General features: G+C 39.8%; 1 protein-coding gene across 1 annotated transcript in view; it reads right to left on the reverse strand.

The window, feature by feature from the left end:
- EBF3 (EBF transcription factor 3) overlaps window positions 1–14866 on the reverse strand; it is a 139859-nt gene that overhangs the window by 18306 nt on the left and 106687 nt on the right. The window contains 1 exon segment of the mRNA XM_040436550.1: window positions 1484–1572. Coding sequence (XP_040292484.1) covers window positions 1484–1572 — 89 coding nt within the window.

Raw genomic sequence — 14866 nt, forward strand, 5'->3', positions numbered from 1 at the left:
GCTTTTTATTTTGCAGGAATTTCCGGAATCAAGAGTAACTACCAATCAATCTTTACAACAGTAAAAAAAAGAAAGACGTCCAACATTTTATTGTATTTCATTCTGATTTTGCATTAAAACACTGTGAACAGCATTATTGTTATCCATACAAGGTGAAGAGAGGAAGTCTGTCTCATTTTCAGGAATTGTGTTATGTCTATTTGAGGCATGAAGTATAAAATGCTTCATACCTCAAGTATGTAAACAGAGCCTGAAAAATGAATAGGCTGAAAATTGGTGAATATAGGTAGAGGACTGGCTGACTTTGTGGTACATATCAGTCAAACCATGCTGAGAACTGATAGTCGACTGTTACAATAACATTCAAAGCCTTAAGGAGTTCTCTGAGACTGAAAACCCCTTTAGAACATCCACACTTGGGTCGAGAGGAATAGCAAATTAGGCTGAGAGTTATGTCCATCTTAATGGGTTCTCTAAGACCTGTACCCAGGGTGCAAGGACTAAAAAAAAGACTTACCTGTCACAGCACTGCGATCTCCCTTCTCCACCACCTCCAGTCCCTGCTGGACCTGATGTGTGTTGTCTCTTGGGCTGTCTACACGCACATCTCCACTGCTGGATAATCAATGGCCTGAGTGGTTACTTGTGCAGATACAGTATGTGATCAGAAGTGTAGGAGAAGGGAGCTTGGTATTGGAAATGGAGCACTGGTGACAGGTGAAATTTCTTTTAGCCCCTGTACCCTGCCTGGCCATATTAAAAAAGGGGCAGGTCTCGGAGAACCCTTTTAAGATGGACATAACTCTAAGCCTAATTTTCTATTCCTCCTGACCAATGTGATCTGATTGGGAAGAGGAAGGAATAATATTCAGTTTGTTCTTGTTGAAACCCAACAGCTTGATCAGTCTTTCTTCTGCCCTCAGTAGATAGTCAGGACCCCCATGTACAAATTAGATGATCAGCCAGTAATACCAAAATTGGCAGGTTTGTTTGTCAGTGCATGACCAGCTTTACTCTGTTTGGTTAATAAGAACATTTCACTGTAATACTCATGTCACACTGACCAGAGATCAGGAAGGAATAGGAATCTGTTAGGATCCTTACGCTGAAGAAAAGTGGTAACCTCTAGTCAAAGCTGATTTCTTTCCCTGGCTTACAAAAATCTTATGCACAAACTCTTTTTGCTTGGAAATAAAATTACCAGTGGTAATCCTCGTGCTCCAGTGTGAGCACCCTGCCAAACAAATCCCTGTATCTCAGCTTCTTGGGCTACTGTAACTGGTTGGATTACGAGTGGAATTCTGGTCTTAAAGAGGACCTTTCTTTCACCACTTTATTAAATCAATACCTCAGGCTGTAACTCATGATTAGGAGTGCGTCATTTCCTAAATTTGGCACAGGCACAAAAAGCAAAGGCAGACTTAAAACTGACACAAAAACAACCGCAAATGATAAATGTCCCCTATGATGTTTTATCACTAACCTTTGGTAACCGTTCAGGATCTCCTGGATGCCTTGGAATAACTTTTTGTAATCTCTGGAATCCATAGTCTATGGTTGGTTCATTCAGTGCTGTGAAAAAAAATATTTTCTGATTAGCATAATATAGCTTACAGATTATCAAAACTAGATATACACCTAGAGTATAACACAATACCTCCAGGTACTATACCTCTATAGGGAGTTATACTGAACCACTTACCCTATATACCTACATAGAGGGTTTCAGAATGACCCCTGTCCCCAGTAGTATCTCAATAAAAATTTACTTTGTAAGCAAATATATAAAGAAAACTGCAAAACATGCAAGAAAAGCTCAAGGCAAGATCAGCAGGTCATACGCAGCATTGCATATAGACATGATATGATGACTATATCAAGCAGAGTATTCCATACTAGCAGCAAATTTATGGCTAACTGGCAATTATGACATATGCCCAGCTATTGCCTGTTTCAGATTTATCCCTGTGGTCCTTTTTTGTCTAGCATATTGCCTGAGCACAAACTAGGCAGGAGGTGCACTTAATCTTGCAAAGCTTTAATAATCTGTGAATGGCTGACTACAAACTGATGTAAGGCACTATCATTCTACTCCTGCAATCCACTAGCCTGGTGAAATTGCAGACCACAAATAGTAATTAATCTTACCCCCCACCCCCCACCCCCTCAAATTGTAATTTTGACTATGAACTGCGCTTGGTCGTAAATCAAGGCTATACGCTGCTGTGTACAGTGCATGAATCATGATCGTGAGTGTGTTAGACTCCACACATTGTGTTTAACAAGCTTTAGAAGGAGTCATAGGGTTTTATTATAGCACTGGCAAACAAAAAAACAAGCCTGAAGGCCAAAGCGCTGGGGTTACGATAAAAATACTTATTAGTGTATATTACTTTGTAATGCTGATATCATTTTTATCCCGGTAACTCTAGAGTGAAATGTGAAACATTCATCAAAGCTTATTCTTTTTTTCTGACATAAGAACACGTCTTGGATTACTCAATGCTGAGCTGGAAGCTAAAGCCAACCTGAGATGCTTAGGACCCATCACTCGGCCTAAACGCTGGGATAATGGATTGGTGGCTATTTTCTTGACTTGAGTTGAACCTGAGGTTGGTCAATGACTTTACACCAAATTTTGGTAATTTTCTTTAAAATTGTTTTGTTCTTGCCAGTCATGGAAGTATATATAGTCTAGAATTATATTAAGTGGCTACAATTGGAAAGATTTCACAGGGTTGCTTGGTAAAGAGAGGGTAGTCCACCATTAAAGACCCCGAGCAGAGATAAGCAAATTGATTGTAAAACACAGAAATTCATGCCAAATTTTTTAATTTTTTTAACTCAAATTTTGTGTGATTCAATTCGGAAGAATAGGAAGGGGAAGAGAGAGACTTTTCTAAGCAATCAGAGCACTCTTGATTCCGATTAAATTTATTTGGCCCCAAATCTAATTGGATGACTTAATTTTAAGAAATTCGCTCATCTCTAACCTTTACCTGTCATCCAGAGGGGACAGCAGCTCCAAAGAATGTTACCCACCCTGGATAACCCTACAGGTATATTAAATGGACAGCCCACTTATTTCAGTGATAACTGTGCAGTGCTTCATTTATCCTGTGGGGGCACTGTTGGAAAACTGAGCTCCTGCTTTTTAGTTCACTCACAGATTACACCTGCTTGCTGGGATAATCAACCGGAGATACGTTTTACAAAAGAGATTGTCCATAATGGACAGCCTCTTAAAGGACTGTATTCAAAGAATATTGGAAAGGTGAAGGCACCTATGTCTATTGATTCTTAGTCTACATAAATCGAGTTTTGCAGAACATTGTAAAGGATGGTGAACCTAATATAAGGAAAACAAAATTATTAGCTATGATGACAAAAAGGCGTCGGAGCTATTTGTCTAAACAATTGAGCCCTCATCTTGCAGAGAGTCGTCCGTTGTATGCACTCGATAACATGACAGAAAGTTGAAGACTGCAATTTGATTTGACATTCCATCATGTATTCCGGAGACAAAGGTCCACATAGGAATGTGAAGTAAGACATTTTCTTGTTAATAAAGAATTGATCCAATATATTGATTTTTCATGACACGGCTCTTTCTGTGATTTCGGCTTCCTTTTTCTCTTCTTCTCATGTGTCCAGCAAATGCAAAGGCTTTTCAAAAGTATCTTGGCATCTGTGACATGGCAAAAGTCCTAACTCTCTCTGATGCATATTCCATATATATAGGACCCACTTCATAATCAGGTCATTAATCATCAGATGCTGTCAGCAGTGACTGTGGGGACAATTTGTTATGTCAGTACCTGCGGCCTACACTGGCGTGCATGTCTAGAGTCTCATATTGACATCTTGGACTTGGGCAAAAGGATTTTACTTTGAAAAAAGAATCTTAAGCGTTACTGTCCCTAAATAATCAAGTGCAAATTTTTACAATTTATTACAGGGACAATTCAGAAAAAATCTAGGGATGCTGGAAGCTTAATTGATCTCTTACAGCAGATTCATTACTCACCAAAAATTGTACATGTAGTATGGTTACAGATCTGGGCCTTAATAGAACCTTAAAATTCTTTAGATGGACTACCCACACAGACTATAGATTTTGGTAAGGTCTCAGATCTGGACACTAATAAGCCACAAAAGTAGTCCAGATGGATGCATGATGCACTAAAACTACTGTATGAATTTTGGTACAATCCCACATGTGGACGCAAAGAAGATAAGTAATATACTATGGCCCCACACAATGGGACTATAGAAATGCTTCAAATAGACTGCCTAACTCAAACTATGAATTAAGGATGGTCCCATATCTGGAAACTAATAGAAACTTAAGAATGGACCAGATTGACAATCTAGTATTTCTATGAATTTTGGAAGGATCCCGGATTTGCACCCTAAGATTAGCAGAAAAATAACACTAAGCTATGAGTCTACAAAGTGAGAAATCCTGACTCTGTGCTATTGTCTAAAAGTCATTTCTGCAGTTACCTGTTCATCAGTTTTCATAAATGTCCCTTTATGAGTCCTGAGGAGACAATGAGATATTCCCATGCTTGTGTTACATGCAAGAGTCTCTTCTGCGTCTACCTAATTACTTTGACTGTTTGACTTAATGAAGCCAGCATGATGAAAGGTGGTCAAGAAAAAGATAGATGGCTTCATGCTATTGATTTCATGCAAATGTAAGTGACAGGTGATAGAAGCTTTAATGCAAGCTTTATGACTCGTAATAACTATAGGCTTTCATCCCAGAACAGATATTTCCATACGTTTGAGGAGCACTTACGGGGTCCTTTCCTTTGTGAGTGTAATTGAGAGTGTCATCAAGACCCGTCTCTAGATTCTGAATGTGTCACTTCACATGGTAACTGAGGGTATGACACTATCATTCATTGCTATTGCAGCGTGATTTGATGTGATTTATGTTTTTCTTTTATGTGTGGATGATTGTAAATTGTGATTGTAGTGTTTTAACACATTTCCTATGACTTCAGTATATGATTACAAATGAGGACTTTTTCTAATATGGATATTGTCCTCTTCAAAATTATTTGTTTAAAACCATAGTAGAGACCACCTAGACTATTGCTAATGGGGCTACAACTCGTGCTGTTCCCTATTGTACTTCCCAATGGTCATATGAACCTGCGATGGGATGTCTACTAAGAGGTCATACCGATCTTCTCTTTAACATGGGATGAGAAGTTGCTGGTGAGACAAGTGTTGGACATTCCTTTCCTAGGTGGGCACCTAGGGGATGATAGGCACAGAATGCAATAGACCAAATTCATATCTGACAGAGGCCTAGAAGCTTTCTTCTAGTGAAAGACTAAAGGTGGCCATACACATTAGTCTAAAGTTGATCAAAAAGGACGATTTCAACCAAAACGAACGTTCCTCGGTTGAAATTTAGCAACAAACTATTGTTTTAGCTGACCAATGACAGACCATTATCATTTGAAAAGAAGTCGGCTGTGTTTAATATTTTCATCCGATAGTCGGACAAACGATCTTTCATTCAAAGAACGAAAGATCTTTCTTTGAAAGAAATTTCCCAGAAAGATCTTTCATCTATCTATTGCTGGTTTCATTCAATGTGTATGGCCAGGTTGAACAACTGTAATGGCCAATATGGACTAAAGTGTGTATGGCCATATCTACAAAGTGAATGTTTACCAGATGATTGTTTGTTCTACTGATGTTCAACCATCAACCAACCTCTTTCTAATGTGACAAAGCATATTCGCTCATGCCCACCCCAGGAAGGCTTGAACGCCTAGGTAGATACAGCTGCAACAGAATCACAGTAAAAAAATAAAAAAAAATTAAAGAAACGATGATCTTCCACCCTGCTGCTTGACTAAATGAGGAGAAGAAGAGATTTCACTGGCAAAATCTTCAAGTGAAGTAGGGAACATAAGACCTTTTCCACACATCTAATAAATCCTGAGTGCGTCAAGTTTACAAGCCAAGAACCCAGCAGAGCCAGGGCAAGGACTGGCACGTCCCAGTCACACAGTACTGAGCTAGGCCAATCAATACCACTTTCCTGTTTTAGAACTGGGTAATTATGAGGTGGAGAGATTGCCTGACCTTTCACCTGAACTGCATTACTTTGCTGATATTAAGATAAATTGCCTGATTTTGGGTAAACATATGCTGCAATTCAAACTGTCAGCACTGGTTTGCTCAGGGATAATTTGTATTGATCTCCCAGCGTCTTCCCAATTTTGCTTACTGACCTCGTGGATAATTAGAGAAAGGAGCCTTGGGTAACTTAAGAGTCATGACTGAAGAAGAATTACATGAAAGAATACAGCTGAGTGTGTTTATAATAATATATGTGGGCCGATCTCTGTGCGGCTCTATGTCTAGCTCAATGTATGAATACACCCTCTGTAGGCAATGCTATTATTGCATATCATTTGTGATAATCTCCATTCAGAGGGTATCAGGACTCTACTGATCTGCCATATTTAAGCATTGTATACACTAATATCGCGCTACTATATTCCGCAACGCTTTACATACATTAGCATCAAGCTGTCCCACAAACACAGGGAGAACATACAGAGTTCATGCAGATGTTGTCCTTGGTCGGATTTGAACCTAGGACCCCAGTGCTGCAAGGCACCAGTGCTAACCACTGAGCCACCATGCTTCCCATATCATTTATAAATCTTAATAGGACTGATTAACATGTGCAGGTTTCACATATACTAGACTATAGTCCATAGTCGTGTCCAAGAGGACCACCGACACACCAATAATTCTCCAATCAAATTGTCCAGTAGGAACCATGATTGGTACATTAATGGTTGCAATTAACGGTTGTAAATGTTTGCAACTAACCAATATAACTCTATTCTACAACTTATTGAAAATATAGTCCAGAACTGGCCAAGAACGTCCCACATGGGGCAAGGCACACAATAAACTACAGTTACATTATATATGTCTGTTTTCTTAGAGCTCTATGTTGTGTCGTTCGTCTGTTCTACTAGAAACTTAAGAACACATTGATAACTGGGTGTTACCAGTTGGGGATGTGCCCCTTCACAGTCTGACACTGTCCAGTCAGTGCTGTCCATGCAGGGACACACCCCATTTAGAATTGCAAATGGTAACATGTAGTTGGTAATTTGCTATACCTTCCTAGGAGAAATAACAGATGAACAGCAGCTGCAGAATTGTAAATTTTTGGAGGAATACAAGTAGATACCAAAAGAGAATAGTCGGGACAGTAGACATCTTCTTTAGCATGAAAATGTGATCCTTCCAAATCCAATAATTACAGTCAAGACTTCAGACTTATGATTTACTAAAAACAGACTAATTGGAGGGAAAAAAAATATATATTGCCTGTAGATTTTTGAGTAAGAAGACAATTATATCATTCAGGATATGACAGGTTTCCAGTGTGTTATATCAGAAGTCATAAAGCAAGCGTCCCCTGTGAAATATCTCTATATTAACTATGCCATAAGATATTAACATTCCTCATTTAACGGGAGGCCTTTTATCTGCTTGAAATACATTATTCGTCCTTTTAGAGATAAACTGTATTAATATCCATTTGAGCAGGCTACTGCGGCCTAATGCATAGTAATTTTTGTTGGAGAGCTGCTATTTTAGAATAGGGAAATTACACAGCAATAAAAAGCTGAATGAACAGGGGAGCTGAAAAGGAGAGAATCACATTCCATGCCAAATGAGGCAAGCAATCAGACAGCCTCTGAAAGAAGCAGATATCCTGTTATCATATGCAGGCCAACATCCAGAGCGGGTCATACAAATAGGGACTGACAGGACCAAATATACTCAATGATTCCTAGACGATGAAATAGCCTACAGCTCAAGGAGGATACATATTTAAATACTGCTGAGTGCTTTGGAGTTAATCGGCATGCTCTACATGCATTCTAGTCATAAGCGAAGAAACAAGCTAAATATTTAAGTCACTCTAGTGTACTTGGGGGATTAATCATGGCGCAATTGATAAAATTTTAACAGCGTGTGATGTCAGTTCACGATGAGGGAGCCAAAGCCAATGTGGCAGGAGAAGACAACATGAGGATATCATCGTGTAGTACTGACCAAGGACTAACACGTATTGGCATTTCTACATTTGTAAATGGTCGACATAATTAATATTATTATTGATATTATCCCCTAATACTAGCCCTATGTCTATTTAAATAGTGCAGGTTATGTAAGGCGAGTCTGGGTTCTCTCATATATATATATATATATATATATATATATATATATATATATACACATAAAATGTTTGATTGATGAGGGTATGACCACTAGAACCCTCTCCAATCTCAAGAATAGGGGTTCTGCATCCTATGTACCTGAAAGGAAAAGGGAGGAGGATACTGGAGATGAGGGTGAACATGTATGAGCTCTCTTCATCCCGCTCTATGGTTGAGCATGATCTTCATCAATCTCTATGGTTGAGCATGCTCTTCATTCTTCTCTATGGTTGAGCATGCTCTTCATCCCTCTCTATGGTTGCACATGCTCTTCATTCTCTTCTATAGTTGGGAATGCTCTTCATTATCTTCTATAGTTGAGCATGTTTTTCATTCTCCTCTAAATCTGAGCATACTCATGATTCTCCTCTATAGTTGTGCATTCTCTTCACCCTTCTTTAAATCTGACCATGTTGATCCTTCTCCTCTCTAGTTGAGCATGCTGTTCATTGTCCTCTCTAGTTGAGCATGTTCTTCATTCTTCTGTATAGTGAAGCATATTCTTAATTCTTCCCTATGGTTGAGCATTCTCTCTATTATCCTCTATTGTTGAGGATGCTCTTCATTCTCTTCTATAGCTGAACTTGCTCTTCATTCTTTATAGCTGATCATGCACCTCATTCTCCTATATAGTTGTGAATGATCTTCATTCTTCTGTCTGGTTAAGGATGCTCTTTATTCTTTCCATAGTGGAGCATGTCTGCAAAGGCACCTAAATAACTTCCTCACTTTCCTCACTGGTTTGATTGACCACTATTTTTACATTGCAATATATATTCTCTATACTGTAGTTTATAAATGATTGTTACTTTGGCTCAAGTATGTGCATTATTTTAATGGCGCCAGTACTATACGCTGGCCCTAGTCTATATCATGCTTAGGCTACTTTCACACTGGCGTTTTGGCTTTCTGTTTGTGAGATACGTTCATGGCTCTCACAAGCGGTCTAAAACGGATCAGTTTGGCCCTAATGCATTCTGAATGGAAAAGGATCCAGTCAGAATGCATCACTTTGCCTCCGTTCAGTCACCATTCCGCTCTGGAGGCGGACACCAAAACGCTGCCTGCAGCGTTTTGGTGTCCGTCTGACGAAACTGAGCCAAATGGATCCTGACACACAATGTAAGTCAATTGGGACGGATCAGTTTTCTATGACACAATAGAAAACGGATCCGTCCCCCATTGACTTTCAATGGTGTTCAAGCCAGATCCGTCTTGGCTATGTTAAAGATAATACACACGGATCCGTTTAGAACGGATGCATGCGGTTGTACTATCTGAACGGATCCGTCTGTGCAGATCCATGACGGATACGCACCAAACGCGAGTGTGAAAGTAGCCTTACAGAGTTCCCGATGTACACATTGCACACACCTGTCTGGTTCAATTCCATAGGAATCCACTTTACTTTAGCAAGATTTTGGATTGTGAACGAAAACTCGGGGCACCAGGACGAAACCCATGTGAATATAATCTCCATGGTTGTATTTCAAGCCCAGACATCATTGCAAACCAACAATGCGAGTACTGATTACCAGAAACTAATAATGCATTAGTATCAACAGGACGAGAAGCATTTCCAATGGACACTTTAAGCAGATTTCTAATTATCATCTGCTTTTGCAAATGTTGCCCCCAACCCATTGTGCAGAGGTTTTTCCCATCCTTCCATATAGCTGCGTGGTTAGAAATAGAAGGGAAAAATCTGTAATGCAGGAAGCCAGCTTCTTTTAGCACTGACACGCTATTGTTTTAGCAAGTGTGCAGCCAGCACATGAGATATAAGGAATCTGGAGCTGACACACATTTTCCTCCTGACAGAAACCCCTGACTACCATAATAATAACAGGAAGGCATTCATTTGCTTTATTCCAGCTGCTGGTTGCAACCATTAAACCAGTTCCAGTTTCATTTCAATAATGATCATCTTCCTGTGACTTCCCAATCATGCATTTGTCATAATGCAGTCATTTTCTGGTTACGAACAGATCCTGGTAATGAGGTCGTTTTTCACATTAGAGAAGTAACTACATAATAAGAACATCTGCAGATCCCTTTTAAGGGACAAGGGAGAGCGTAAAAAAAAATAAAAAAAAAATAGGGGTTGTTAAATAAGACAAAACAGTCTTCTACTTTTTCCGATAAAATGTGCCGCTTGGACTTGAAGGAGTCTCGGGTCTGCCACCTGACTGGATAAGCGCAGGTCGTAATGCGTAAAAATTAAATAAAGTAAAATTAAATTGCTCAATTCGAAGACATTCCTCTAGAGGGTGTTAGCGATTTCAGTGACAAAGTGCTATTTGCTGACAAGTAGTTTACACATTAACCGCCAGAATCCAGGGGGGACAGATGCCAATAGCAATTATATCACCTTGAGGTTATTAAATGTCCCACTGATAAGTAAGTAGGTGAACTTGACCAGGTGTTAAAGACTGCTGTGTTCAAATGATTGTCTGCTAAAGAATGTCTCTTTATTCCCTCGGTTGCTCTCAATCGCTTCGATTTCAAAAAATGACTTTAAAGAAAATATGTTACTTAAAAAAATAAAATAAAAACGGGAGAGACACTGGCAATCTCTGAACAGGCCCAAGCTAAAAGTCTTGATTATTTCATCCACACATACCAAAAAAGATAAACATAAAAGACACTACTACAATGTCACAAAATGCCTTTTTGCCCCCAACCGCACCCCACTTATAAAACAGTGGGAAAAAAATAAACCTTGGACATAATGCTAAGTCTTTCACTTTATCATCCACTGTCTCTACCCAGTGCATTTCATCTATAAGAAATTTAGATGCTTGGGAAATTAAAATTTCAAAGATCTGCTGGAAAAAAAAAAAATCAATGAGTTGAGATCGATGCTCATAGAAATTTCATGAACTTTGAACCAATGTGGGCATGATGATGAGAAGTGGTCGGAATCTCATGTTGCAGATAGTTCCCCGCGCAGATGAAATACAGCCTACGGGGCTATGAAGTGGTATGCATTTCACAAAGGCTCCACTTTAATATTTTGTCAGACGGAAAAAATAAAAAGAATGAAATTAATTTTTAGTCTATTTCGGTAACGAGTGCATAGATTGAGTGAGAGGGGGAAAAAAATGCCTTTTTTTTTCCAGGTGACGTGTTGTAGAACAGGATCTTAAGAGCACCTAGTGCTTTGTACATTAACACTGCAAAGAAATGAAATCAGTTCCCTTTGCAGCCGATCGCAGGTGCAAATTAATATTGTAAAATGAAGATCAATACATGGACAGGGCAAAATCAATAGCGGCTAAATTATTGCTGCATTTTCCTCCTCATTCAAGATGAGTTGTGTTTTCCTCTCAAAGTCAATACTTTGCAGCTTTTCTCATTAATTTCTCAATAAATTTGGCAATGAATTTCAATCACAGGACTCGGCAGGGTAAGCCGAGCATAGTGAGGTGCGTAGGGAACACAAAAGGCATGGAGGGGCTGAAGGCATTATTCATTTGGAGTCAGCCTTGCTTGTTGAAGCAGCACTAATATCCCTGACTTACTAAGTCTACAACCTACAGGCTATTACAACCTATTTAGTGTAAAAATGTAAAAGAGGATTTGATCCTATTGTGTTCTATTTGACAGAGAGCTGGAAACTGTACCTTAAAGAAAGGCGTTCTTTGTTCTGTACATTCTTTGGAAACCTTGATCCTTGGGGGCATCCCCAAAATCTCACCTGCTAATTCCCAGGAAATTGTATTTTATGATACTATGGTACAAGACACTAGTTAGAACCACTTGACCCCGTGTGGTGCTAGTTCAATCTTAAAGCGGCCGCCCTCGTCCTGCATGGACCCCCTAGCAATGACAAGGTCACCTTTAAAGTAGGCATGGCACCACCTACTTTGATATTAAATGTGCTGTACAGGACTTAAATATTGATGTCCTGTCCTAAGGATGGTGTGTGGGGGTCTAAATACCAGAAGCCCAGATGATCAACTCTTCTTGAGCCTGTAACGTCACTTCTAGAGATGGGCGTATTGATTTCAGGATAAATTCGATTCACCTCGAAGCCAAATCTCCTCGTGCTTCGTGTAAGCGAATTGATTTAACCTGAAATATTATAAAAAACTAAAAATGTTATTCTTACCTCCTCCATTTGCTCGCGATGGGCCGCCAGCCGCCATCTTGATTGAAGATATTGGCCGAAATCCCATGCGTCGTGACCTATGACGTCACCACGTGGGCTGGCGTGATGACGTAATCTCATCCGCGCGAGATTTCGCGCCAGATCTTTAAGCAAGATAGTGGCGGCCGGCCCGTTGCGAGCAAATGGACGCGGTAAGTTTGATTTAATTATTTTTTTTATGTTAATTTTACACTGTTTTTACACTCAGATGCAGCGATCATGTATGAACACGGCATCTGAGGGGTACAATGACGGGGGACGGCACTATCGCAGCTCCCTGTCATTGCATTCACTACTTACAAATAAAATGCGCTTCGTGATGAAGTAATTCGTCACGAAGCAAATTTTTTTTGTAAAATTCTGCGAATCAGCCGAATCGAACTTTTGAAAAATTCGCTCATCTCTAGTCACTTCCATTGACCACATGGCCTTTCTGCACTTCATTTCCATTCATTTTAATGGGATTGAGCTGCAAGACCAAGTATAGCCACTCTAAAATGGACAGTGCTGTTCTTGGCATACAATGAAGAGGCCACTGAGGTTCTCTGAGTGCCAGAGTCCCTCAAACAGCTGATCAGAGGAGGTCCCAAACATCTGGCCCCCAACCATCATGAGCAATGTTTCCGTTCTGGACAACCCCTTTTAGCAGATGTTACCAGCTACAAGTTTTGTAGTGCGAGTGCCAATAAATGTGTAGTCTGATTACACAGACCAATGCCAACTGAATGCAGGAGGAACAATAAATTCCTTCCTCATTCAGTTCTATTCATTATCGGTAGTGCATCTAGGGATGTGCCACCGATAATCCGGCATCTTTCATCCTGATGAAAGATGCCCATCATCTAATGAATGAGCGTTTGCTTATCCATCTGGTTATTGGTCACTCGATTATACAAGCATTCATTTGAATGCTTGTCCCCAATAACTGGCCCAAAAATCGAGTAGTCTGATCTTTTGTCACTGATCCAAATTAAGACCAAAAATTTGCATAAATAATGATGACCTGAGCACCCATTAATGGAACTGTTGGATCTTATTAGACACTTCTCTATGATGACAGTAACACTTTGCCCTACACGGACACAGTATCTCTTCATCTCTTTGAAGTTTTATAGCTTAAAAAGGTCTGTGACCATTGCTACAATAATAAATGTGTGTATACAATGACCTTATATTTTATGAAGTCTGTTGCAAAAAAAATAAAAAATTCTGACATTTACTCAGAAATGGGAAATGGAAAATTTGGGCCTAAGCCTAGCTCCAAGGCAGCAACCTATAATCTGCTAACTTGCCGAGTAGCATAAATAAATGAATGCACCGCCAAGGAATGATTGACATTTGGCCTGAGAACCTCTCCTGTCATGGACAACTTGAGTGATGCTGGAAGAAGTGGAACCTAAGCTGTTGATGACTCTGTGTACACACACTTATGTATGAGTGACTGCGACTGGAAGCTGAATAGAAGAAGGCTTTGGTCGAAAAGGCTTGGTGAGGACTTGATGACGAGGACAGTTATAACATTGAAAGGGACAGTCACTAAATCATGGAAATATCATGTGACACTAAGCAAAGCACAAGGTAACTGCTCTATTTTCCTGTTACACAAAGGAATTTCCTGCTGGATGGATATTGTATTGTGCTCAAACAATTCTGTTTACTCTTTGGACACATGATGTTCATTTATAGCTTATTATGGCACTAGTGGCTCTACCGATCCCAGCCCTGCAGGTAGAGAACACCAAGTAATAAAATGGGCTATCAGTTGCACTGACTTTACAGTGAAAGCCGTGCCTTTTGGCAACATGTAATACAATATGTGAAACAGATGCTAATGTCAGACTATACCAGAGCTGTACAACAGATACTCACAACACAAAGAGCCGAGGCCAACTAGGGATAAGACCAGTAGTAGCATTTGTGAAATACGTGATTTACTGTCAATTTCCTTGAAGAACCCATGTAAACAAAACCAAAGCTTCACATGGGGAAAACTAGGTAAACCTTGTCAATAGCATCATGTATATTGTCCCAGAACTGAATAAGATTTTCAACTACTGCTCAGCACAGCAATGTTTTACAATGTTGACCAGGCCAAGTCTAGTGTAGCATACACAGATCATACATCAGATATCCTTGAGCTGTATCCGTCTGACCCCTCATGAAAGAACCTCAAACCTTCGTAGTTTTCATGTATCTATGTGACCCCATTCTAAAAAACACTTTGCATAGTGAACAAGCCAATATCTGGAAGGATTGCCTCCAAGGCCTAGAGTTGGCTCTGCCCACTACAACTTTAGAGGGAATCTGTCACCTGTCAAGATCTATTAAGTGCAGTACTGCATTTATAGTACTGCTGCCCCTGACTATGGATCACTGGGTCATATGTCCATACTCACCCCCTTTTCACCAGCAAACCAGTGCTGGAAGACATTGT

This window comes from Bufo bufo, chromosome 6 (assembly GCF_905171765.1).
Source record: "Bufo bufo chromosome 6, aBufBuf1.1, whole genome shotgun sequence".
Classification (NCBI taxonomy): Eukaryota; Metazoa; Chordata; class Amphibia; order Anura; family Bufonidae; genus Bufo; species Bufo bufo.